This window comes from Oncorhynchus mykiss, chromosome 10 (genome assembly GCF_057628025.1).
Source record: "Oncorhynchus mykiss isolate SJ-2025 chromosome 10, ASM5762802v1, whole genome shotgun sequence".
Taxonomy (NCBI): domain Eukaryota; kingdom Metazoa; phylum Chordata; class Actinopteri; order Salmoniformes; family Salmonidae; genus Oncorhynchus; species Oncorhynchus mykiss.
Window position 1 is genome coordinate 51,326,494 of NC_143031.1, and position 27,999 is coordinate 51,354,492.

Here is a 27,999-nt window from a genome sequence, read left to right on the forward strand (position 1 = left end):
AATTAATGATTAATAATGTAAATTGTGCAATTATAACTTGAAAGCAGTGTCTGTGAAAGCAGTATATAAGAGAAATAATGGAACTGCCCCGGCAGAGCTCCCGACCAACGTGTGCTATGGTGCATTAAGTTTGTTGGAACCTCTCCAGCTTGCTGATAATAAAGGATGATTAATTTAGGTTTGACTGAGTCCCTAGTGAAAATTTCCAAGACACCATACTGTGTCCTTCTCCTGCGGGCACATTCTGAACCCCCACACCCACAATATCAGCATTGACTGTAGCTTAACTGGATATTGTTGTATTGAATGTAAGAAAATAGCTACGCAAAGGGCCAGATTGTTTACTGTAAATGGTTACCTCTTAATTATTAGCCTACTTAGTCAATAAGCACCAGCCTGACTGAAGATCTAGCTAAGTTAGCTACAGAAATTAATGTAGAAATCTCCCCTTTCTACAGCAGGTACCTCTGGCCGGGCTGCTTTATCTTGCAGCAGGTTGAGAGACTAATGTTGAGAGACTTACTTCATCTAGCTAGCATGAGGGACAAACTAATATCCACTAGTTAGCATGACTATAGCTAGTAGCCAGGTAGCAAGCCTGCTAGCTAATTGGTTTGCACCACCTGCTAGCTAGTCAGTTAGCAGATTCCTAGGCTGTTCCTAGGCCGTCATTGAAAATAAGAATTTGTTCTTAACTGACTTGCCTAGTTAAATAAAGGTAAAATTTCAAAAAAATTGTGTTCCTGCAGGTCAGAGGGAGCAGGCGCTCTGAGCCAAATGACTGGGGACAAGATATGTGAATTGTTTTGCGCTCACGAAAAGGGTGCCATTGAAAGGAGTGATTACTGGGGTAGCGGTAAATGTGAAAGTGGACCAACTGAAGGGGAAGATTCACTGGCTGCATTCCAAACACGTTATTTTTACCCCCTCAGCCCTTGCGCTATCCACACATCTGTCACGCTGATCCTCAAAACAGGGGCCCCTCAGGGGAGCGTGCTTAGTCCCTCATGTCCTCCCTGTTCACCCACGGCTGTGTGGCCAAGCATGACACCATCATTAAGTTTACTAGCTTCATACTATTTTTCTGACATGCCGAAAATGGAGCCTTGTTGATTACATTTGTGGATTTAGTAGAGTAGGAAGGTGGGTTTTTAATGAGTGTAGGGTTAGATGATAGGGTATTGGTTTATTTATTTCTTTTTTTCCAAGCAAAGTATTAGGGAGTTATATTCCAGTGCAGTTGGTAGTGCAACATCGAAGATATAAAATGAGGCTGAATATCCTGCTTGGTTCCAGGAATCAAGCGGGCCGTGAGCAATTGGAAACAAAACAAGGAACTGTGAAAATCACGGCAGTGCAGTGGAAAAGCCGCCATGATTAATTTGCTTCAATACAGCTCATAATAATGAAACCCAGAAATGAATTACCTTTGTTTTGTTCAGAAATTCCTGGGGAAAATTAATGGGGAAAGAATTGGGTTTCGGGATTTATGCCGAAAATTAGGTCTGAGGTTTAGGAGATCTTAAAAGTTTGATATTTAGTTAGTTAACATTAACTTTATAAATTATTTAGCCTTTGTGCTTTTTAAAAATGTCATAAGTGCTTCAAAATTCACAAAAAATGATGTTAGCTGATGAAGATGAACATAGGTTTAGGATAACTTCTTGTTCTATGTTTAGCACATACCTTATATTTGGCGTTTATCCAAAACCCTTACAAAAACACAATTCGTTTTCCCAATAGGCTATGTACAACGCACCATGGCGGAGTTAGTACCTACAAAAAGACGCCATTACTATATTGGAAACGACAGGCTGTGATGGGTCTTGGGTTAGTTATAAAAAAAATCGCTACATGGCTTCCATCTTTGAGGACATGTAGAGCGGTCACTCGACTATCTTGTCAAAATAATAGATAATCTTTGTTTTATGGATGGGTGGACTAGCTGCGCTACAATATTTACGGGTTAGTTTGACTTCAATTGGATTAAATACTAATTAAATATGTCGGTATGATGAGCTAGCCATTTGGGGAAATCTCCCTTGCTTTTCTAACGAATTCTAGCGCGGATTGGTTGTTTGCAAGCTAACTAGCACATTTGCCTTGTTTACATTGCTAACGATAGATAGCTAGCTAACCATTTTCGAGCCCTGCCGTCCAGTGTTTGAGGTTTATGATTTAATTTGAGTAGGTATCGTAGCTATAACATATTGCCATCACACACTCATTTGTATTTGTCAATTAATACTGCTTAAATATCTATATTTACGAGGGGTGCCTAGCTAATTCGTAATTGTTGTGGACTGTATCGAGTACTTAATTAGCTAGCAAGCCAGTTAACTTTACAGTGCGAGATAAACATGGCAATGTTTTTCATTGTTGGTTTCAATATAGACCTAATTTTTTGATTCCGGTAAATAACGTTATAGGTGAAACTGACAGAATCGCCGCTGCTGTTTTTTTAAAGGCATAGAGCAGCAAACCGAGATGAAAGGGTAAGTGTGGCAGAAAAAGCTTTCGTTAATGGGCAATCAACCTTTTGTTTTATGTTGTCCAGTTAACTATTGGCTGACTGTTGCCGCCTTCTCCCCTGTACCACAGGCAGCAGAAGAGCCCGGATGACGAAGGTGACGTGCCCATAATCGATGAAGGTGAGCGCCATTGAGAGTATTCTATGATTTATCATAATGGTGAGAATTAACTATATAACTATAACTTTTGTTATAGACTGAACAAAAATATAAACGCCACGTTTTCATTGATTTTACTGTGTTGCAATTGGGGGCGGCATGTTAGCTTAGTTGTTAGAGCGTTGCCCTGAACAAGGCAGTTAACCCGGTAGGCCGTCATTGTAAATAAGAATTCGTTCTTGCCTAGTTAAATAAAAGGAAATCCAGTATTGTGAAATAAATGTAGTAGGCCCTAATCTATGGATTTCACATGACTGGGAATACAGATTATTTTAACCTTTATTTAACTAGGCAAGTCAGTTAAGAACAGATTCTTATTTACAATGACTGCCTACCAGGGAACAGTGGGCTAACTGCTTTGTTCAGGGGCAGAACAAAAGATTTTTACCTTGTCAGCTCGGGGATTCAATCCAGCAACCTTTCAGTCTGCAGCCACCTTCTCGTCTGATCAGCCAATCAAGGACCTGTTCAAGACAGGAGGAGGCGGATTGCCGGTAGGGGATTTGTACCCTTTTGTGTTTTGTTTTTTTTTGGGGGGGGGGTTACTGGCCCAACGCTCCAACCACTAGGCTACCTGCCGCCCCATCTGTTGGTCACCCAATACCTTGAAAAAAATATAAAAAAATAGGGCCTCAGGATCTCATGATGTTTTTTTTGTGCATTACCATAGATAAAATGCAAATGTGTTTCATTGTCTGTAGTTTATGGTATGCCTGTCCATTCAATAACCCCACTGCCATTATGGGCCACTCTGACAACATTGACATCAGTGAACCCCTTGCCCACATGATGCCATACTCGTGGTCTGCAGTTGTGAGGCCGGTTCGACGTACTGCCAAATTCTTTAAAATGCCGGAAGTGGCTTATGGTAGAGATATGAACATTCAATTCTCTGGAAACCGCACCTGTGGGTATTCCTGTAGTCAGCATGCCAATTGCACACTCCCTCAACTTGATACATCTGTGGTATTGTGCTGTATGATAAAACTGCACGTGTTAGAGTGGCCTTTTATTGTCTCCAGCACCTGTGTAATGATCATGCTGTTTAGTCAGCTTCTTGATATGCCACACCTGTCAGGTGGATGGATTATCTTGGCAAAGGATAAATGCTCACAAACAGGGATGTAAACAAATTTGTTTACATAAAACATTTTTGCATATGGAACATTTCTGGGATCTTTTATTTCAGATCATAAACATGGGACCAACACTTTACGTGTTGCGTTCTATACTTTTGTTCAGTGTAAACTATATACGTTCTTTGCATTGCTTCCCTGAATGGTCAATGTGATGTGTGTTTACTGAAATTATTCAGGCTGTGATCTATGCAAGTACACATGCTGTCATAGCCATGGGCCTAGGCCCTATAGTTTCCCAAACTCAATCCTGGGGACCCTAAGGGGTGCGCATTTTGGATTTTGCCCTGACACTACACAGCTGATACAAATAATCAAAGCTTGATGATTAGTTTATTATATGAATCAGCTGTGTAGTGCCAGGGCAAAAAATGTTCTGCCAAGTTGTCTCTCATACATCCTGCTAATGTTAACGTAAAAACTTGTTAGTCAGGTTGATCTGATTTTATTACTTTGGGGGACCGAGTGGCGCAGCGGTCCAAGTCACTGCATGTCAGTGCTCGAGGCGTCACTACAGACCTGGATTCAATCCTGGGCTGTATCGCAACCGGCCGTTATCGGGCTGCCCCTAGGGCGGCGCATCATTGGCCTAGCGTCGTCCGGGTTAGGGGAGAGTTTTTGACCAGGGTGGGCTGTCATTGTAAATAAGATTTTGTTTCTTAACTGACTTAAATCAAATAAAAAAAGAACACAAAAACTACAAGACTCTCTGGTCTCGCCCTCAGGTGCTGTTGCCACGGCCGACGACCCAACTGCCATCACCACCATCCAGTCTGCAGCCACCTTCTCGTCTGATCAACCAATCAAGTACCTGTTCAAGACCGAAGGAGGCGGGTTGCCGGTAGGGGAGTTGTACCCTCCCTCAGGGCAGGTAGAAGGAACTTTGCATGCCACACACACTCAGTCTGTCCCAATTTTCTCCCTTCCCCTTGGCCCTAAACCTTTGATGTTTGCACATTTGTAAGATTCTGTCTTAGCCATCCCTTTACTGACCCACCCACCTCTGTTCAGGTGACGTACCGGGTGATCCAGGTGTCTGATGGACAGGTGGACGGACAGACAGACGGCGCCTCTGCTGTTAGCGTGGTGACGGGCTTCCCCGCAACGACACAGACTGTCACACAGGTACAACCCTTGGATGGTGTTGAGACACACACACACACACACAAAATGCACAAGTTTGCTTTGTCTCACATATATCATCCCCTTTGGCTGGAGTGCCGTCTCTTGATAAAGTTTCACCCATCATTTCCTTTGCCCCACACACTTTATTGTGCATGCAAGCATACTACCAGCTGTCCATTCAGTTTATTAGTTGGATCTGTTGCTATCTAAAATATCTGTCATGTGTGTTGTCTGTCTGTCTGTCTGTCAGGCGGTGTTTTCCCAGTCTGAGGGACTGGAGGGGGAAGCCTCAGAGACTCACTACTACTACCCTGTCACTGATGCCACACAGAGTACCATGGTTGAGAATGTACAAGCGCCAGAAACACTGCTCACTCAGAGCACACCCACTGGTCAGTTGAAATTATGTCATTCAAACATGTCCCAATTAGCTCCCTGCCCCATCCTTCAATGTTGGCATATCTGTAAGATGTAAGCAAGATAGCACTTTTCCGGTTATACCTAATCAGGAAACTTCAGATCTGCAAAAACCGAAGGGTTAGGTCCAAGGGCAAGGTGGAGGGAGAGAATTTGGGCCAGCTGAGATAGTCAGTCAATCTGTACATTGTCTGTTTGCTTAATAGTGCCCTGTGTCTTCCAGGTCAGCTATATGTGATGATGTCCCCACAGGACGTGTTGGGCGGAACAAACCAGAGGTCCATAGCACCCTCAACAAAGATATCTAACACATAACATCACATCCTCTTTGTCCAGGTTATGATATTACATAACCCATCACTGACTAGGCCTCCGGGCCTTCATCAAGGGAACTGGGGTTGTCCAATAAGAAAAGCTCATTTGGTTTCCCATTGCAAAATGTTAAAAAATGTTTTCTGTCGCGTGACCTAATGAACACGACCATAGTTAAAATAACATGACATTGCCAATAGTATTTCATACCTGGTGAATGTGGTGATAGGTCTACATGTTGTACATTGGGCTACTGTTTTGAATCCTCTTTTTCTATTCTACAGCAAGTCAGAGCCTCCTCGTACATCTAGAGATGACAAGAGACGAGCCCAACACAATGAAGGTACTTGAATATACAGCAGTACTGTGACCTTGAAAATGTTCAAGGATGTTGATCTCTGAAGTCTTGTTTTATATTTGTTCAAGACATTTTCTAACCTTTTTAATCGGTCCCCAGTTGAGCGCCGACGCAGAGATAAGATAAACAACTGGATCGTCCAGCTGTCCAAAACCATCCCAGACTGCACCCTGGATGCGACGAAGAATGGGCAGGTGAGTTCCCAGGTACTCAGTCAAGTCTTCATATTTTATTCAACTGGTATACGTTTTCACATGGACGCATTTCTGAGATTCTCTTTCTAGTTCTTCTTCCTTGATTATTCCCACAGCACCCCCCTTCTCCCTTAAAAAACTTCAGATAACTACATCTGTTTTCTTCTAAAAAGCAGTTTTCTCACCTAGCTACCTAAGATGAATGCGCTCACACAGTAATTACAGTATGTTGCCTGTAGAACTTATTAAAATGTGGGAAATGTTTCTATGAACCCCACTTTCAAACAGGCCCATTTTTACCACATTCTTGCCGGCATAAGCCTTTTGTACCTCCCACATGCATGCGGGTGAGGAGAGGAAGTAGGGGTGTGCATATGTGGGCGGGAGTCTATTTTAATAAATCCATTGATATACACCATCACAAAGAAATCCATTATTAATTTGATTTGGCAGGTCGTATGAAACAAGACAAATAAACTGTGTTTTCAAAAAAATAGAATAACATATAATATTATTATTTATTACCCTTTTTTCTCCCCAATTTCGTGGTATCCAATTGTCTCATCGCTGCAACTCCCGTCCGGACTCGGAGAGGCGAAGGTCGAGAGCCGTGCGTCCTCCGAAATACAACCCAACCAAGCCGCACTGCTTCTTCACACAATGCCCACTTAACCCGGAAGCCAGCCGCACCAATGTGTCGGAGGAAACACCGTACACCTGGCGACCGTGTCAGCGTGCACTGCTCCCGGCCTGCCACAGGAGTCACTAGTGCGCGATGGGACAAGGACATCCCTGCCGGCCAAACCCTGTTCTTAACTGACTTGCCTAGTTAAATAAAGGTTAAATAAAAAATTTATAAACACAGGAAACTGTTGAGCGTAAAAAACACAGCAGCGTTGCAGTTCTTGACACAAACCGGTGTGCCTGGCGCCTACTACCATACCCCCTTTCAAAGGCATTTACATTTGTTGTCTTGGCCTTTCACCCTTTGAATGACACACATACACAATCCATGTCTCAACTACAGTGCCTTGCGAAAGTATTCGGCCCCCTTGAACTTTGCGAACTTTTGCCACATTTCAGGCTTCAAACATAAAGATATAAAACTGTATTTTTTTGTGAAGAATCAACAACAAGTGGGACACAATCATGAAGTGGAACGACATTTATTGGATATTTCAAACTTTTTTAACAAATCAAAACCTGAAAAATTTGGCGTGCAAAATTATTCAGCCCCTTTACTTTCAGTGCAGCAAACTCTCTCCAGAAGTTCAGTGAGGATCTCTGAATGATCCAATGTTGACCTAAATGACTAATGATGATAAATACAATCCACCTGTGTGTAATCAAGTCTCCGTATAAATGCACCTGCACTGTGATAGTCTCAGAGGTCCGTCAAAAGCGCAGAGAGCATCATGAAGAACAAGGAACACACCAGGCAGGTCCGAGATACTGTTGTGAAGAAGTTTAAAGCCGGATTTGGATACAAAAAGATTTCCCAAGCTTTAAACATCCCAAGGAGCACTGTGCAAACGATAATATTGAAATGGAAGGAGTATCAGACCACTGCAAATCTACCAAGACCTGGCCGTCCCTCTAAACTTTCAGCATATACAAGGACAAGACTGATCAGAGATGCAGCCAAGAGGCCCATGATCACTCTGGATTAACTGCAGAGATCTACAGCTGAGGTGGGAGACTGTCCATAGGACAACATCAGTCATATATTGCACAAATCTGGCCTTCATGGAAGAGTGGCAAGAAGAAAGCCATTTCTTAAAGATATCCATAAAAAGTGTTGTTTAAAGTTTGCCACAAGCCACCTGGGAGACACACCAAACATGTGGAAGAAGGTGCTCTGGTCAGATTAAACCAAAATTGAACTTTTTGGCAACAATGCAAAATGTTATGTTTTGCGTAAAAGCAACACAGCTGAACACACCATCCCCACTGTCAAACATGGTGGTGGCAGCATCATGGTTTGGGCCTGCTTTTCTTCAGCAGGGACAGGGAAGATGGTTAAAATTGATGGGAAGATGGATGGAGCCAAATACAGGACCATTCTGGAAGAAAACCTGATGGAGTGCAAAAGACCTGAGACTGGGACGGAGATTTGTCTTCCAACAAGACAATGATCCAAAACATAAAGCAAAATCTACAATGGAATGGTTCAAAAATAAACATATCCAGGTGTTAGAATGGCCAAGTCAAAGTCCAGACCTGAATCCAATCGAGAATCTGTGGAAAGAACTGAAAACTGCTGTTCACAAATGCTCTCCATCCAACCTCACTGAGCTCAAGCTGTTTTGCAAGGAGGAATGGGAAAACATTTCGGTCTCTCGATGTGCAAAACTGATAGAGACATACCCCAAGCGACTTTAAGCTGTAATCGCAGCAAAAGGTGGCGCTACAAAGTATTAACTTAAGGGGGCTGAATAATTTTGCACGCCCAATTTTTCAGTTTTTGATTTGTTAAAAAAGTTTGAAATATCCAATAAATGTCGTTCCACTTCATGATTGTGTCCCACTTGTTGTTGATTCTTCACAAAAAAATACAGTTTTATATCTTTATGTTTGAAGCCTGAAATGTGGCAAAAGGTCGCAAAGTTCAAGGGGGCCGAATACTTTCGCAAGGCACTGTATATCAAGGGCTAAAAATGCTTTAACCTGTCTCCTCCCCTTCATCTACACTGATTGAAGTGGATTTAACAAGTGACATCAATAAGCGATCATAGCTTTCACCTGGTCAGACTGTCATGGAAATAACTTGTTTTGAACTGTATACTCAAATTTTATTGGTCACATACACATATTTAGTAGATGTTATCGTGGGTGTACAGAAATACTTATGTTCCTAGATCCAGCAGTGCAGTAGTGTCTGACAATACACACATCTAAAAGTAAAATAATGGAATTAAGAAATATATAAATATTAGGACGAGCAATGTGCTACCAGGCGGCGGAACAGGATGCTCTCAATTGTGCATATGTAAAGGTTTGTGAGCGTTTTAGGGGCCAAGCTGAATTTCTTTAGCCTCCTGAGGTTGAAGAAGCGCTGTTGCACCTTCTTCACCACACTGTCTGTGTGGGTGGACCATTTCAGATTGTCAGTGATGTGTCCGTCAAGGAACTTGAAGCCTTCCACCTTCTCCACTGTGGTCCAATCGATGTGGATAGAGGCGTGCTCCCTCTGCTGTTTCCTGAAGTCCATGATCAGCTCCTTCGTTCTGTTGAGGGAGAGGTTATTTTCCTGGCACCACTCTGCCAGGGCCCCCACCTCCCTGTAGGCTGTCTAGTCATTGTTGGTAATCAGACCTACTACTGTTGTGTCGTTTGCAAACTTGATTGAGTTGGAGGCGTGTTTGGCCACGCAGTCATGTGTGAACAGGGAGTACAAGAGGGGGCTGAGCGTGGGGCCCCTGTGTTAAGGATCAGTGAAGTGGAGGTGTTGTTTCCTACCTGGGGTGGCCCGTCAGGAAGTCCAGGATCCAGTTGCACAGGGCGGGGTTCAGAACCCAGATGGTGTTGAATGCTGAGCTATAGGCAATGAATAGCATTCTTACATAGGTATTTCTTTTGTCCAGATGGGATAGGGCAGTGTGCAGTGCGATGGCGATTGCATGGGGTGTGGATCTATTGGGGTGGAATGCAAATCAAAGTGGGTCTATGGTGTCAGGGAAGGTGGAGGTAATATAATCCTTAACTAACCTCTCAAAGCACTTGATGATGAAAGAAGTAAGTGCTATGGGGCGATAGTCATTTAGTTAAATTACCTTTGTTTTCTTGGGTACAGGAACAATGGTGGACATCTTGAAGCAAGTGGGGACAGCAGACTGGGATCTGGAGAGATTGAATATGTCCGGAAACACTCCAGCCAGCTGGTCTGCTCATGCTCTGAGGACGCGGCTAGGGATATCGTCTGGGCCGGCAGCCTTGTGAGGGTTAACACGCTTAAATATCTTACTCTTGTTGGCCATGGAGAACAATCCTTGGGGAGTCGGGCCACGTCGATGGCACTGTGTTATCCTCAGTGGGCAAAGAAGTTGTTCAGCTTGTCCGGGAGCAAGACGTCAGTGTCCGACATGGCTGGTTTTCCTTTCGTAATCAGTAATTATCTGTAGACCCTGCCACATGCAGTGGTTCCTCAATTTAAAGTTTTGAGATTGTGCTGTGGGACTTAGAGGTAATTTGTGGTTTAGTACGTTACCCTGCGTCACTGCTTCATTGCTCCAGACCACCGAAAGGGGGAGTTAGAGCACTGATTATGCTTTTGGAAGCTTTAAAAAAGTTATTATATGCTTGAGATGTATGTTGACTGAAATATAAGAAGCAAGTGATGTTTGCTAAATAATCAAGTTGATGGCGTGGACATATAGCCTCGGCACCTACTGAGCGACTCACTCATTCATGGCTTTGGATCAAAATAAACAAGTACCAACTTTCTTTCTGATAGTCTAGAAGTGAAAAATAGAAAATATAAGTGATTATAAACTCAACAAAAAAAGAAACGTCCTTTTTTCAGGACCCTGTCTTTCAAAGATAATTCATAAAATCCATATAAATTCACAGATCTTCATTGTAAAGGGTTTAAACACCATTTCCCATGCTTGTTCATTGAACCATCAACAATTAATGAACATGCACCTGTGGAACGGTCGTTAAGACGCTAACCGCTTACAGATGGTAGGCAATTAAGGTCACAGTTATGAAAATGTAGGACACTACAGAGGCCTTTCTACTGACTCTGAAAAACACCAAAAGACAGATGTCCAGGGTCCCTGCTCATCTGCTTGAACATGCCTTAGGCATGCTGCAAGGAGGCATTAGAACTGCAGATGTGGCCAGGGCAATAAATTGCAATGTCCATACTGTGAGACGCCTAAGACAGAGCTACAGGGAGACCGGATGAACAGCTGAACAGCAGACCACGTGTAACAACACCTGCACAGGATCGGTACATCCGAACATCACACCTGCGGGACAGGTTCTGGATGGCAACGACAACTGCCTGAGTTACACCAGGAAAGCACAATCCCTCCATCAGTGCTCAGACTGTCCTCAATAGGCTGAGAGAGGCTGGACTGAGGGCTTGTAGGCCTGTTGTAAGGCAGGTCCTCACCAGACATCACCGGCAACAACGTCGCCTATGGGCACAAACCCACCGTGTCAAAAAGTGCTCTTCACTGACGAGTCACGGTTTTCTCTCACCAGGGGTGATGTGTTACATCAAGGCCTGTACTCTGGAGCGGGGTCTAGGTGGAAGGTCCCTTCCTGCAAGCTCATCCTGACAATGCCACCAGCTATACTTCTCGTTCTGTGTGTGATTTCCTGCAAGACAGGAATGTCAGTGTTCTGCCATGGCCAGCGACGAGTCCAGATCTCAGTCCCATTGAGCACGTCTGGGACCTGTTAGATCGGAGGGTGAGGGCTAGGGCCATTCCACGCAGAAATGTCCGGGAACTTGCAGGTGCCTTGGTGGAAGAGTGGGGTAATATCTTACAGCAAGAACTGGCAAATCTGGTGCAGTCCATGAGGAGGAGATACACTGCAGTACTTAATGCAGCTGGTGGCCACACCAGATATTGACTGTTACTTTTGATTTTGACCCCCCCCCCCTTTGTTCAGGGACACATCATTCCATTTCTGTTAGTCACATGTCTGTGGAACTTGTTCAGTTTGTCTCAGTTGTTGGATCTTGTTATGTTCATTCAAATATTTACACATATGTTAAGTTTGCTGAAAATAAACGCAGTTGACAGTAAGAGGACATTTCTTTTTTTGTTGAGTTTAAAAGTCACAACTCTACAATTGATCGCTAGTTTGGGTCTCAAATTATTACGGTCTGTGAATAGCATTTAACTAAAATAAGCAATGTTTGTTAAAAAAAACACCAGTAATATATATAGACTTGGACATATGAGCACTTAAAAACCAAGAGTCAGGGTTAGTGCTTTGTGTATATTATTATAGTGTATTATAGTCTCTAAAAGGAAAGATATTACCATTTTACTTTCATAATGTATCCTAATAATGCAGGGTTAATAATAATCACTTTGTTAATAATTATATAAAAGCTCATTAGATATTCTCACAGACCAGATTTTCCCTAATGTAAAATGCCCCTTAGATATTAATTATAGAGTCCTTCAATCCTCTAACTTTTAATCATTGGCGGAGAGTCACGTCATTGGCGGAGAGTCATGCAGCATTGGCGGAGAATCGTGCGGCATTGGCGGAGAATCGGGCGGAGAGCGACCTGTTTATATTACATGAGCAAACAATACATGACATTTTATTTGGAATGGCAAGCCAGACAAAATTTAAAGGGCAAATTGTCTCACGCCATGTTCAAGAATGTCTTTTTTCCCTTTATTCAGATTATAACCGCTTACTTTCAGTTATTTGAAAACAAAATCATCTCCAAAATATCGTAATTAAAACTTGAAAATGAGAGAACTCTGGAAACAACGTTCCAGAATGAGAATGGTAAATGACTAATTCATACATTCATTCAATACATTTGAATACAAAAGAAGCCATCCATCCACCCATTATGGACTATTAGCAGGACAATAGTCTCTTGCCAAGGAAGAGGGCAAGGGGAGAATTGTATCGTCAATTTCTCAAGCCAAAACGTCTTGATTGCCTTCACCAGTTCATCTTTGCTTGTAGGCTTGGCAAAGTTAGGACATTTTATTTATTTTTGATTTTACTACATAAAGGTCTATTTACTCTGCTGGCGTCTTGACCCAGTTTATCCCCTCATTTGCAATGCAAACCTGAGCGGCAGTGTGTTTTGGTCCGAGCAGACCCTTTTCCGGCTTACAGTTTTCATCAAGCCAGCTTCTTTCTATGGTGCTACCCGTTCCAGGGTTAGGACTGTAACCACCAGAGGACTTGAAAATGAGCCGGAGCTGAGAGGATCACCAAAACTAAAGGTATTTGGTTTCAGTGTATTTTCCCAAAAAATAGTGTATATAGCCTATCAATGTGTAGGCTTACTGTGTAATAAAATCGCTAATTGTGTACTAAAAACGTGAATGTGTTTTTGCAGAGCATACAACCATGCTGACAACCATCCGTGGAGATCAGTGGACAAAGGGCTAGACAACAGGCTGCACCGATAAAACGCATGGTTCCACAGAATACCAACTGAGATGGATCCTGAAGCAAATGTGGCTTACCAGTGAACCTCCAGGTGTTCATCATTAATACTGTGTCTCAGAAGTTTCTGTCCATGACTGATGCAACCCGAAAAGGCATTAAAGACAAGAGTTAATAAGTACTTGAGGTCACCGAGAAAGTCTGGACATGGCCTGCTCTCCCTTATGTAAGGAATTAGGCACTTTACCATGTTTACTATGTACTGTAGGATATGTTTACTTGTCAAACTGCACAGTAGCCTAATAAACATATACAGGCGGCTTCTATCTTCAATATGCTTTAAATGCTTTATTATCCAAATGTTTAAAGTGCGTGTGGGTGACCTCATGCAACTGCAAAATGTCAGATAAAGCATATACTGTACAGTATTTCTTCATCAACATGCTTTTGTTAATAAAATAATTATAAAAATACTCTTTCAAAATGCTAATGTTTATTTTGTTATGGGATCCATGATGAATTACTATGGGAATAAATATCACTTAATTACATAAATATTAGAATAAAGTAGGCTAATGAAGGTAAGCAAATTGTTGCTTACTGGAACACCCAAAGTCATCCAATTGTTCTAATAGGATTTGAAGCAATAGCCTACCCGCATGTGGTCAACTGCCATTTTGCGCTGCTCTGAGACCAGCATGGGGACTGGTCTTGATAAATCAATGCGATTCATCACTTAGCTAAATAGTTGGTAAGAGATTTTAGATGTACCGATTCCATGGCACATGGTTTATGAATTGACATGCAATTTTCCGTTCTTCCTGAAAGCCCTAATCTGCTCACTTAAATGAATAGAGATCCTGGTAATGGTGCTACAGTATGTTATAGCATGATCGAAGTGATGATGGGCTATTAGCAGGACAATAGACTCTTCAACCTTTACAAAAGGATAGCTCGGCTAAATGTAAAGTTTACAAAATATATATATATATTTCCCAACTTGCGATGTAGGGACTTCATAGGGATCAAATCCCGTTACCGGGATAGATTTGACAACAGCCAGTGAAAGTGCAGGGCGCCAAATTCAAAGAACAGAGATCTCATAATTAAAAATCCTCAAACAAGTATTATACAGTATTATACACCATTTTAAATATAAACTTCTTGTTAATCCAACGATTTGCACCTAGTCACAAAAAACATACAGCCATTTTCCAGCCAAAGAGAGGAGTCACAAAAAGCAGAAATAGAGAGAAAATTAATCACTAACCTTTGATGATCTTCATCAGATGGCACTCATAGAACTTCATGTTACACAATACATGTATGTTATGTTCGATAAAGTTCATATTTATGTCCAAAAATCTCAGTTTACATTGGTGTGTTATGTTCAGTAATGTTTTGCCTACAAAACATTTGGTGATTTTGCAGAGAGCCACATCAATTTACAGAAATACTCATAAACTTCAATGAAAGATACAAGTGTTATGCATAGGATTATAGATAAACTTCTCTAACCTCCAGCCAACCTGCCATGTTGTGGAGTCAACAAAAGTCAGAAATAGCGTTATAAATATTCACTTACCTTTGATGATCTTCATCGGAATGCACTCCCAGGAATCCCAGTTCCACAATAAATGTTTGTTTTGTTTGATAAAGTCAATTTTTATGTCCAAATACCTCCTTTTTGTTTGAGGGTTTATTTCACCAATACATATGCACAAGGTGCGGGCACTAAGTCCAGACAAAGTCAAAAAAGTTCCATTACAGTTCGTAGAAACATGTCAAACGATGTATATAATTAATCTTTAGGATGATAAATCTTCAATATTGTTTCAACCGGACAATTCCTTTATCTTTAGAAATGAAAGGGAACAGAGCTCGTGCTCACGGCCACACGCGATCAACAATTCAAGGCTTTCAGCCAGACCCCTGGTTGAAACAGCTCTTATTTGCTCCCCTTTCACAATAGAAGCCTGAAACAGCGTTCTAAAGACTGCTGACATCTAGTGGAAGCCTTGGGAAGTGCAATCTGACCAAATTTACACTGTATATTGGATAGGCAATCACTTGAAAAACTACAAACCTCAGATTTCCCATTTCCTGGTTGGATTTTTCTCAGGTTTTCGCCTGCCATATGAGTTCTGTTATACTCACAGACACCATTCAAACAGTTTTAGAAACTTCAGTGTTTTCTATCCAAATTTACTAATAATATGCTTATCTTAGCTTCTGGGCCTGAGTAGCAGGCAGTTTACTCTGGGCACGCTTTTCATCCGAACGTGAGGTTAAGTTCTCTAAAGTCCAAACCTCATGCAACTGCAAAATGTCGGATAAAGCAAATAGTGTACATTATTTCTTCAACATCTTTATGCTTTTGTTAATAAAATAATTATAAAAATACTCTTTCAAATTAATAGACGAGGCAAGTGGAAGGGGATTTTTTTTTCAAACACTTGTTTTTCACAAGGGCTATTAGCAGGACAATAGACACAATGTGGTCCCCAAGACACCTCTTTGACATAGGGTCCTCCATATCTCTTGATGATGTCATTGAATGTCTCTACAGCTTTGATCCATGCCTGGGCCTGCAGCACGCAAAGTTCTTTGTTTGTCAGACTAAACTACAGAACAGTAGATATCGAGAACACGCATGGTTAATGTTCTGAAAAAAATAAATAATAATATTATATATATATATATATATATATATATATATATATAAGATGTTTTACAAAGCCTTTCCATAAGTCCACTCAAGTTTATTCAACTGTCTTCTGACTGTGATTAGAGCAATGTTGATTGCCTTTGTCGATCGCTCATCATCTTCAACCATCAGTCCATCTTACCGAGTCCACCAAATTTATTGTTTTAGGTACTCTAAAACCAGATTTTTCCCAACAAAAAATGTATCAACCCCTACAAATATATAAATGTATTATTAACACTGCATTATAATTGTATAAAAGCCCCTTAGATATTAATTTTGACTCCTTTACATTTAATTAGATCTACACTGTACAAGGACATTTTATTGATCTTCCAGTATTTTCATTTAGAGATTCTGGTAAACTCTTTGATGTTTCCTTTTATGTATCTTACCAATTATTATTGGATTATTCACCATGGCAACCAATGACATGTCTTTCTTAGTTTGGTTGGCTTTTTTGCAGAATTCACAGCCTGCTACGCTTGTGAAAAACAAAATGCCTCCATCTGTTTTTATATAATTATAATGCAGGGTTATGCATTCATGAATGAAATCGCTTTAACCGACATGTTGCAGTTCATCTGATGAATATACACATGGGCCTAATTATATAAGGAATATGAAATCGGAGGGTAGAAATGATTACATATTAAAGCATTAGACCTCTTACTAAAGGCGTCAGTCATACGAAAGTTATACTTAAATCCGAACTGGTTGGAGATTATAAGAGTACTTGGCCATAAAGGCTAGATCATTTTTCAAGCTTTTCAAACATTCATAGATGACCAGCAGGGTAAAATAATATAAACAGTGGTTATAGAGGGTGCAACCAGTCAGCACCTTCGGAGTAAATGTCAGTTGGATTTTTATAGCCGAGCATACAAAGGTCAAGACAGCAAGGCAACTTTGCACGATGGTGCCGATAGAGATGACAGCTTCGCTTCTAGTCCTATGGGAAACTGTGCAGTATTTGTTTTAATATGTATTATTTCTTACAGTGTTAGTCCAGAAAACCTTAAGAGTCATTACATACAGCCGGGAAGAACTATTGGATATCAGAGAGATGTCAATTTACCAGCACAACCAGCACTACGACCAGGAATACGACTTTCCCAAAGCGGATTGTTTGTCTGCACCTCCCAGGGCATTTGAACTGATTCCAGAAACCAACCCAAAACAACGGCACCGGAGTGGTCTTCTAGTGAGGCTTCGGATGTGCACACACCACCCACTGCTTCCGAGTATATTACTCGGTAAAGTCCAGTCCCTAGTTAACAAAGTCGACAAAATCAGGGCAAGAGTTGCTTTCCAAAGAGATATCCGGGATTGTAACATACTCTGTTTCACGGAAACATGGCTAGCTGGGGACATGCTGTCGGAGTCCGTACAGCCAGCGGGATTTTCAGTGCATCGCGCCGACAGGAATAAACATCTTTCCTGGATGAAGAAGGGTGGGGTGTATATTTCATGATTAACGACTCATGGTGTAATTGTAACAACATACAATAACTCAAGTCCTTTTGTTCAGCTGACCTAGAATTCCTCACAATCAAATGCCGACCGTATTATCTCCCAAGAGATCTCTCCTTGGTTATCGTCACAGCCGTGTATATCCCCCCGCAAGCGGATACCAAAACGGCCATCAAGGAACTTCACTGGACTTTATGCAAACTGGAACCATATATCCTGAGGCTGCATTTATTGTAGCTGGTGATTTTAACAAAGTTAATTTGATAACAAGGCTACCTAAATTCTATCAGCATATCAATTGCAGTACACGAGTGAGTAGCACGCTCGACTATTGCTACTCTAATTTCCGCGATGCATTCAAGGCCCTCCCCCGCCCTCCTTTTGGCAAATCCGACCATGACTAAATCTTGTTGCTCCCCTCCTATAGGCAGAAACTAAAACAGGAAGCGCCCATGCTTAGGTTTATCCAACGCTGGTCTGACCAATCGGATTCCACGCTTCAAGATTGCTTCGCTCACGTGGACTGGGATATGTTCCGGGTAGCCTCTAAGAACAACATTGAGCGAGTTTACTCGGTGAGCAAGTTTATAGGGAAGTGTAGGAGATTTTGTACCTACTGTGACTATTAAAACCTTCCCTAACCAGAAGCTGTGGATTGATGGCAGCATTCGCGCAAAACTGAAAGCACGTACACCCGCATTTAAACATGGCAAGGTGACTGGAAACATGGCCGAATACAAACAGTTTAGTTATTCCGTCCGTAAGGCAATCAAACAAGCAAAGCGTCAGTATAGAGACAAAGTGGAGTCGCAATTCAACGGCTCAAACACGAGACGTATGTGGCAGGGTCTACAGAGAATCACGGATTACAAACAGAAAACCAGCCCTGTTGCGGACATCGACGTCTTGCTACCAGACAAATTAAAAAACTTATTTGAGGACAGTACAGTGCCACCTACGCAGCCCGCTACCAAAGACTGTGAGCTCTCCTTCTCCGTGGCCAACGTGAGTAAAACATTTAAATATCTTAACCCTTGCAACGGGGCGATAGTCATGGGATGCCGGCCCAGACGGCATATATTCAGTCAGTCCCTATCCCAGTCTGCTGTCCCCACATGCTTCAAGATGGCCACCCTTGTTCATGTTCCCAAGAAAGCTAAGTTAACTGAACTAAATGACAATCGCCCCGTAGCACTCACTTCTGTCATCATGAAGTGCTTTGAGAGACTAGTCAAGGATCATATCACCTCCACCCTACCTGTCACCCTAGACCCATTCCAATTTTCTTACCGCCCCAATAGATCCACAGACGATGCAATCACCATCACACTGCATACTGCCCTATCCCATCTGGACAAGATGAATACCTATGTAAGAATGCTGTTCATTGACTACAGCTCAGCATTCAACACCATAGTACCCTCCAAGCTGGGTCTCGACCCCGCCTTGTGCAACTGGGTCCTGGACTTCCTGACGGGCCGCCCCCAGGTGGTGAAGATAGGAAACAACATCTCCACTCCGCTGATCCTCAACACTGGGGCCCCACGTTCTCAGCCCCCTTCTGTACTCCCTATTAACCCACGACTGCGTGGCCATGCACGCCTCCAACTCAATCATCAAGTTTGCAGACGACACTACAGTGGCAGGCTTGATTACCAACAACGACGAGACAGCCTACAGGGAGAAGGTGAGAGCCCTCGGAGTGTGGTATCAGGAAAGTAACCTCTCACTCAATGTCAGCAAAACAAAAGAGATGATCGTTGACTACAGGAAACAGCAAAGGGAGCACCCCCCTATCCACATAGATGGGACAGCTGTGGAGAAGGTGGAACGTTTTAAGTTCCTTGGTGTACATATCACTGACAAACTGAAATGGTCCACGCACACAGACAGTGTGGTGAAGAAGGCGCAACAGTGCCTCTTCAACCTCAGGAGGCTGAAGAAATGTGGCTTGTCACCTAAAGCCATCGCAAACGTTTATAGATGCACAATTGAGAGCACCTTGTCGGGCTGTATCACTGCCTGGTACGGCAACTGCGCCTCCCACAACCGCAGGGCTCTCCAGAGGGTGTTGCGGTCTGCACAGCGCATCTCCGGGGGCAAGCTACCTGCCCTCCAGGACACCTACAACACCCGATGTCACAGGAAGGCCAGAAAGATCATCAAGGACATTAACCACCCGAGTTCACCCCTCTTCCACCCAGAAGGCGAGGTCAGTACAGGTGAATCACAGCTGGGACCCATAGATTGAAAAACAGCTTCTATCTCAAGGCTATCAGATTGTTAAACAGCCACCACTAGCACAGAGAGGCGGCTGCCCACCTACAGACTTGATATCATTGGCCACTTTAATAAATGGAACACTAGTCACTTTAATATTGCTACTTTAAGAATTATTACATATCTTGCGTTACTCATCTCATATGTACAGTGGGGCAAAAAAGTATTTAGTCAGCCACCAATTGTGTAAGTTCTTCCACTTAAAAAGATGAGAGAGGCCTGTAATTTTCATCATAGGTAAACTTCAACTATGACAGACAAAATGAGAAAAAAAATCCAGAAAATCACATTGTACGATTTTTAAGGAATTTATTTGCAAATTATGGTGGAAAATAAGTATTGGTATGTGTTCAATTATGTGTGACATTGTGGCATTTAAAGCATATTGAAGATAGAAGCAATAGGATTTGAAGCAATAGCCTACCCGTGTGTGGTCAACTATTTCTGCACCGTTTCGTGCTGCTCTGAGACAAGCATGGGGACTGGTCTTGATAAATCAATGAGATTTTTTATTTTCACTGAATCTCAATTTGGGTATTGGTTAGCCTACAATTAGGTTGTGGAAATGTTAGGATTATTTTGTTCTTAGTAGCCTACTCCTGATCAGTCACATTGTACAGGGTTTTGTTTTTCTTCGAATAGAAACACCATAATATTAATCAAATTAATTAAGATACATTTCTTAAAATCAATCCCATGTACTATGTTCTTACAAAAAAGGTTTTAAATTCTCTAGAACAGCCAATATTTTAAAAAAGTCAAATGCTTCTCAGATGCCCTCTGGTGGTCAAACTAGCACTAACTAGCATCAATTGCAACAATGGCTGACACTTATGTGCCATAGGATTCTGCGGTAGCCCGCAAGGTGTGCTGCAGTACAACACAACTTTTAAAGGAAGAACCACTGTACGTCTCGTGTCTAAGCCGTTGAATTGCGACTCCACTTTGTCTCTATACTGATGTTTTGCCAGTTCGATTGCCTGTTCGACCTTATTCCCAGTCACCTTGCCATGGTTAAATGCGGTGGTTTGCGCTTTCAGTTTTCCGCAATTACTGACATCTATCCACGGTTTCTGGTTTAGGTAGGTTTTTAGGAGTCACAGTGGGAACATCATCTCCTATGCACTTCTTGATGAACTCAGTCACCATGTCCGTGTATACAGTGGGGAGAACAAGTATTTGATACACTGCCGTTTTGCAGGTTTTCCTACCTACAAAGCATGTAGAGGTCTGTAATTTTTTTATCATAGGTACACTTCAACTGTGAGAGACGGAATCTAAAACAAAAATCCAGAAAATCACATTGTATGATTTTTAAGTAATTAATTAGCATTTTATTGCATGACATAAGTATTTGATCAACCACCAACCAGTAAGAATTCCGGCTCTCACAAACCTGTTAGTTTTTCTTTAGGAAGCCCTCCTGTTCTCCACTCATTACCTGTATTAACTGCACCTGTTTGAACTCGTTACCTGTATAAAAGACACCGGTCCACACACTCAATCAAACAGACTCCAACGTCTCCACAATGGCCAAGACCAGACAGCTGTGTAAGGACATCAGGGTTAAATTGTAGACCTGCACAAGGCTGGGGTGGGCTACAGGACAATAGGCAAGCAGCTTGGTGAGAAGGCAACAATTGTTGATGCAATTATTAGAAAATGGAAGAAGTTCAAGATGACGGTCAATCACCCTCGGTCTGGGGCGCCATGTAAGATCTCACCTCGTGGGGCATCAATGATCATGAGGAAGGTGAGGGATCAGCCCAGAACTACACGGCAGGACCTGGTCAATGACCTGAAGAGAGCTGGGACCACAGTCCCACAGTCAAAGTAAACCATTAGTAACACACTACGCCATCATGGATTAAAATCCTGCAGCGCACGCAAGGTCCCCCTGCTCAAGCCAGAGCATGTCCAGGCCCGTCTGAAGTTTGCCAATGACCATCTGGATGATCCAGAGGAGGAATGGGAGAAGGTCATGTGGTCTGATGAGACAAAAATAGAGCTTTTTGGTCTAAACTCCACTCGCCGTGTTTGGAGGAAGAAGAAGGATGAGTACAACCCCAAGACACCATCCCAACAGTGAAGCATGGAGGTGGAAACATCATTCTTTGGGGATGCTTTTCTGCAAAGGGGACAGGACGACTGCACCGTATTGAGGGGAGGATGGATGGGGGCCATGTATCGTGAGATCTTGACCAACAACCTCCTTCCCTCAGTAAGAGCATTGAAGATGGGTCGTGGCTGGGTCTTTCTAGCATGATAGCATAGCAAACACACAGCCAGGGCAACTAAGGAGTGGCTCCGTAAGAAGCATCTCAAGTTCCTGGAGTGGCCTAGCCAGTCTCCAGACCTGAACCCAATAGAAAATCTTTGGAGGGAGCTGAAAGACCGTATTGCCCAGCGACAAGGATCTGGAGAAGGTCTGTATGGGGGAGTGGACCAAAATCCCTGCTGCAGTGTGTGCAAACCTGGTCAAGAAGTACAGGAAACGAAACGTATGATCTCTGTAATTGCAAACAAAGGTTTCTGTACCAAATATTAAGTTCTGCTTTTCTGATGTATCAAATACTTATGTCATGTAATAAAATGCTAATTAATTACTTAAAGATCATACAACGTGATTTTCTGGATTTTTTTTTTAGATTCCGTCTCTCACAGTTGAAGTGTACCTAGGATAAAAGTTACAGACCTCTACATGCTTTGTAAGTAGGAAAACCTGCAAAATCAGCAGTGTGTCAAATACTTGTTCTCCCCACTGTACATCAATGTTATCCTCAGAGGCTACCCGGAACATATTGCAGTCGGCGTGATCAAAACACTCTTGAAGCATGGCTTCCGATTGGTCGGTCCAGCGTTGAATAGACCTTAGCACGGACGCTCCCTGTTGGAGTTTCTGCCTGTAGGAAGGGAGGAGTAAAATGGATTTGTGATCTGATTTGCCGAAGAGAGGGCGGGGGAGGGCCTTGTAGGTGTGCCTGAAGGGGGAGTAGCAGTGGTTGAGCGGTTTTCCAGCACGAGTACTACAGTCAATGTGTTGATAGAACTTCGGTAGTGTTTTCCTCAGATTTTCTTTGTTAAAATCCCCAGATACAATAAATGCAGCCTCGGGATATATGGGTTCCAGTTTGCACAATGTCATGTGTAGTTCCTTGAGGGCCATCGTGGTATCGGCATGAGGGGTAATACACGCGGCTGTGACTATAACCGAAGAGAATTCTCTTGGGAAGTAATACGGTCGGCATTTGATTGTGAGGTATCCTAGGTCGGGTGAACAAAAGGACTTGAGTTTCTGTATGTTATCACAGTCACACCATGAGTAGTTAATCATGAAATATACACCACTGCCTTGCTTCTCCCCGGGGAGTTCTTTTTTCCTATATTTGCGATGTACTGAGGACCCAACTGGCTGTATGGATGGGGAAAGTATATCCAGAGAGAGCCATGATTCCGTGAAACAGAGTATGTTACCAGTCCCTGTTACCGTCCCTTGCTATATGAGCTTGTCTACTTTATTGTCCAGAGACTGAACATTAGCGAATAAAATACTTAGTAGTGGTGGATGGTGTACCTGCCTCCTGAGTTGAACTGGAAGTCCACTCCGAATACATCTTCTCCGCCGGCGGCGTCTTGGAGCAGCCTCGGGGATAAGTTCAATTGCCCTGTCGGGTACAAACAAAGGATACAATTCGGGAGTAGTATTCCTGGTCGTAATTCTGGGGAGTTTGACTGATGTCCAAAAGTTATTTCCGGCTGTATGTAATAACTCAAAAAACCTTCTGTGCTAACAATGTAAGAAATAACACACACACAAAAAAAATACTGCAACGTTGCTTCGGAGCTAGAAGCAGAGCTGCCATGTCTGTCAGCGCCATCTTATCTTTGCATAGAAACCCACATAAAAGCATGTAGATAAAAATATGTAATGTTTGCTAGAATGGAGGTTTAAAATCAGCTTCATATGCATATTAGCCAATACATATGGCATAGCCTACACATATAGCATACCTTGCAAAACAATATTCAATAAAAACAATTGTACAATGTGCTCTGCAATAAGATTACCAAAAATTGATTCCTAAACCAGATGAGTTCTCAAATAGCAGCTGCCCAGTGTTGGATGCATTGGAAAATAAGGTATGGGAATGACAAAGAACCTGTAGGATTATAGAAAAAGCAGTTGGGAAATAAATGTTCAATTAATACAAGTATATTTAGGTGGTTTAAATTATTAACTTTCCTACTATACTTCTAGAAGTTGACGGTGCCAAGTCTTGCCAATCCATTCATTATTCTACTAACTATGACTGAGTGTGAGACGTTTTCCACAATGTACGTTTCATGCATATACTGTACATTCAAACTGTATATTCGAACAAAGAACACCATCACAAATAGTGTTTCACCATTTATTGAGAACTAAGACAAATGGCAAAGGTGTCTCGGGCAGTATTTGAGGTATCTAAATATAGTGTAACCTACCAATCAATGTATATCAAGTGCAGAGGGCACAATCTTACAATGTTGCAGTCCAGAAATGAGAGCTTTGCCATCTATGTCAAAAGCCTGGGCCTCTGATGGAGACTAGAACTGTCATCAACGTATGCTTCAGTATTCACCCTTCTCGCTAGGAGCATTTGTGTGCCCAGGCCCCAAGTGAGAGATAATGAATAAACATGTTCAGACAAGCATGTATCTATAGTTGGTTGGTGTTCTTCAACTCTAAAATGCAGTAGACTGTGCGAGACAAAACCCACAAAGAAAAGACAACAGGCAAATGCGTATTCATATGGGGTCCCAATGTCTAAATAGTGACGCCAGGTCTAGTTCAAACTGCAGTAGGAGTGAATCGGCCAATGCTTGGTGAATAGCACTTGGTTGATCTATGGGACTAGGACATAGGAGGGTATAATAGATCATGTGAGACAAAAGTGAGAGACAAGAATTCATCAAATAAATCATCACAGCAAAGGAATGTAGTTTGTGAGCTAGAAAATGAACATCCTGACAGTCTGAGGCAGGGTGCTCTGCAATCATCCTACTCCAACTATTGACAGGGATAATGTGGGATTTCTTATTTGTCAGTATGAAATAAATGAGTGGGTCCTGCCTTGATGACTATTAGATTTACACTACTTGTCCTATAGATGTGTGTAGTCAAATTACTTGTAATAAACTGATAGCTAAAACGCTCTTACTTCAATTAACCCATACCCCTGGACATTGACTCTGTACCCCTTGTATATAGCCTCATCATTGTTATTTTGTTACTATTTTTCAGAGTTATTTATCAATTTTTTTGTACTTTTTTAAAACTCTGCATTGTTGGTTAAGGGCTCGTAAGTAAGCAAGGTTGTATTCGGCGCATGTGACGAATAAAACTTGATTTGAATTTGATTTGACATGCTATCTAGTGATAAAACTATCTGGTCATGCTAGCTAGCAATATATATATTTGTTTTAACTAGATTACTTGCTATGTTCTAAGTTGGGAGTCATTTCACAGCTTGCATTGATGGTGTCACGTTTCTAGAACTAAATAGTTAGATTACAAATAAATAATAAGACTTTGCTTGAGGAGTTTGTCGGAAAAAGCTCCCTCTCAAGATGTCACCAGGTGTCTACTACCTTAGATAAGGATAACGTGATTGGCATACGACACAAGTTTTGATTGGTTTACAGTTTAGTACCAGCGGTGTTTGCCTGTCCAGCTAGCGAACATAAACATAAAAGTAAGTATTTTGAGAACATTTGCAAGAATTGACCTTGCGTTCAGAATAATTAAATATACACAATATGTAAAAGTCAGTTCTTCCCGCAACAGAGATTGATTATCTCGGTGGTGGTCCGTAGCAAGCTATGTAAATCGCTTTGGATAAAAGTGTCTGCTAAATGGCATTATTATTATTATTATACTGAACAAAACTATACACAACATGCAACAATTTTAAAGATTTTACTGAGTTACAGTTCATATGAGGAAATCAGTCAATTGAAATCAATTCATTAGACCCTAATCTATGGATTTCACATGACTGGAACTACAGATTTGCGTCTGTTGGTTACAGATACCTTAAAAGGAATGGGCCTCAGGATCTCATCATGGTAGTTCTGTGCATTCAAATTGCCATCGATAAAATGCAATTGTGTTTGTTGTTTTAGCTTATGCCTACCCATACCATAACCCCACCGCAACCATGGGTCACTCTGTTCACAACGTTGACATCAGCAAACCTCTCGCCCACATGACGGCATACACATCTGCGGTTGTGAGGCTGGCAGGACATACTGCAAAATTCTCTAAAATGATGTTGGAGGCAGCTAAGCATGGTAGATAAATTAACATTAAATTCTCTGGCAACATCGCTGGTGGGCATTCCTGCAGTCAGCATGCCAATTGCACGCTCCCTCAACTTGAGACATCTGTGACATTGTGTTGTGTGACAAAACGGCACATTTTATAGTTGCCTTTTGTACCCAGCACAAGGTGCACCTGTGTAATGATAATGCTGTTTAATCAGCTTCTTGATATGCCATACCTGTCTGGTGGCTGTATTATCTTGGCAAAGGAGAAATGCTCACTAACAGAGATGTAATCAAATTTGAGAGAAAAAAGCTTCTTTTTTTGTTGTTGTGCGTATACAAAATTTCTGGGTTATTTTTTTTATTTCAGCCTATGAAACAGCGTATTACATGTTGTGTTTTATAATTTTGTTCATTGTATATATCAAGGCATGATGCCAGTGCTGTGACCAGTGTGGTGTCCTCCTGTCCTGTCTGTTCCCTACAGAGTAAAGGAGGGATCCTGTCCAAGGCTTGTGATTACATCCAGGAGCTGCGTCAGAGCAATGCCAGACTGGGGGAGGACCTGGAGAATCTGGAGAGACTACGCATGGACAACCAGTTGCTCAGACAAGAGGTACTGCAGCAGCTCAGATTGTTCCCACTCAAACACACAATCACCATGTTCAAGGGGATCTGTCTGAGCAATGTGCTGCACAGATTTGCTAACCTTGACCACATAACGACTAGTTACTAGTTGCAGGGGAACTGTAGACCAGGGATTCATCCGCAGCACCTTGCTCAGACTGATCCTCTCAAACATGCTAAAGATCTATACATAGCCAAAGAAACCTCGATGATGCATTACATTAATCTTAATAGTAGTGAGCGGTGTTGGTCAAAAGCTGGTGATGTGGGTTACTATGACAACTCACAAGCATACCACATTAACATATTCCCTTTTCCCACTCACAGGTTGATGATTGGAAAACCAAGAACCAGATGATGAGAAGCCAACTGAGACAGAACGGCATTGTGGGAGCAGCAGGTGTAGATCCACAGTGAAGGACAAGTGACAAAGGTGCCTGTACGAGGGCTCTGTTTGAATGGCCAGAAAATACACCCTCCTTTCCTCACTTGAGGTAGTAACTGATCTGTATGGGATTGGAGAGGTGAAACGTAGGGTCTGTAATTTCATCTAGGATGGATGTATTTGGAAAGCATTCGAACAAGGTCTAGGATGTTGTGGGCTGTTGGAATACGACAACATTGGTCAGTGGAGGCGGTTGTATGCAGAGGGTTGCTTCCAACAAATCTGGACTGCACTCTTTTTGGATGTCCTCTGTGATGTTTTCTTCCTTGACAATTGTATGGACACCCCATGATCATGGACATTCATCCTACCTAGAAAAACACTTAAGCTACACAGGATAATACTCATGTCTGTGTTCTTTATCACCTTTGAAATCAAATGTATTTTGTGACCCCTCAAACAACTTGCCCATATATGGGTATTTCTACACTCTTGCCACACATTATGTGAAAGAAAAAATGTGATGCCTTTTATGTTTGAAATAAAATATTTTATGAAAAGGCTTATTTAAATGCTAGACTGAACCGAACACCATGTCTATTGGTTGACAGTTTCACTACCAGCTGACTGACACTGGTGTCCTACATCAGTTTGTATCAGTCACTGAGCAAATAATGAATTTGATGGTTCTTTGTGTATTTTTAGTTTTCCAAAATTTGGACTAACCTATTTCTGACATTAATACAACCTTCAGCCTCTAATATTATTTTGTGTTATAGGTTGATTTGCTGTAATTTCTATTAAATTTGTCTGAAAGAAATATCTTGTTTATTTACAGACACTGGAAATGAAATGGTATTCATTTATGGTATTAACAATCTGTCA

At 42.0% G+C, this 27,999-nt stretch overlaps 1 protein-coding gene across 41 annotated transcripts; it reads left to right on the plus strand.

Moving 5' to 3' along the window:
• The first annotated feature begins 1,653 nt into the window (after positions 1–1,653).
• On the plus strand, positions 1,654–27,934 carry usf1l (upstream transcription factor 1, like). 41 transcript variants are annotated; one of them, XM_090187039.1, is made up of 12 exons: positions 1,741–2,187; positions 2,430–2,495; positions 2,602–2,651; positions 4,552–4,667; positions 4,838–4,951; positions 5,202–5,343; positions 5,592–5,646; positions 5,965–6,023; positions 6,138–6,232; positions 26,590–26,718; positions 27,057–27,162; positions 27,284–27,934. In XM_090187039.1, the coding sequence occupies exons 2-11, from the start codon at positions 2,488–2,490 to the stop codon at positions 27,144–27,146; spliced, it is 858 nt and encodes a 285-aa protein (XP_090043165.1). In that variant the 5' UTR covers positions 1,741–2,187; positions 2,430–2,487; the 3' UTR covers positions 27,147–27,162; positions 27,284–27,934. The 41 variants fall into 41 exon arrangements, 37 of the variants coding, with proteins under 37 accessions (XP_021474637.2, XP_021474639.2, XP_021474636.2 ...); XM_090187028.1 differs by having other exon boundaries at positions 1,744–1,965; positions 4,552–4,697; positions 6,138–6,244; XM_090187030.1 differs by having other exon boundaries at positions 1,744–1,965; positions 4,552–4,697.
• Positions 27,935–27,999: the final 65 nt, after the last annotated feature.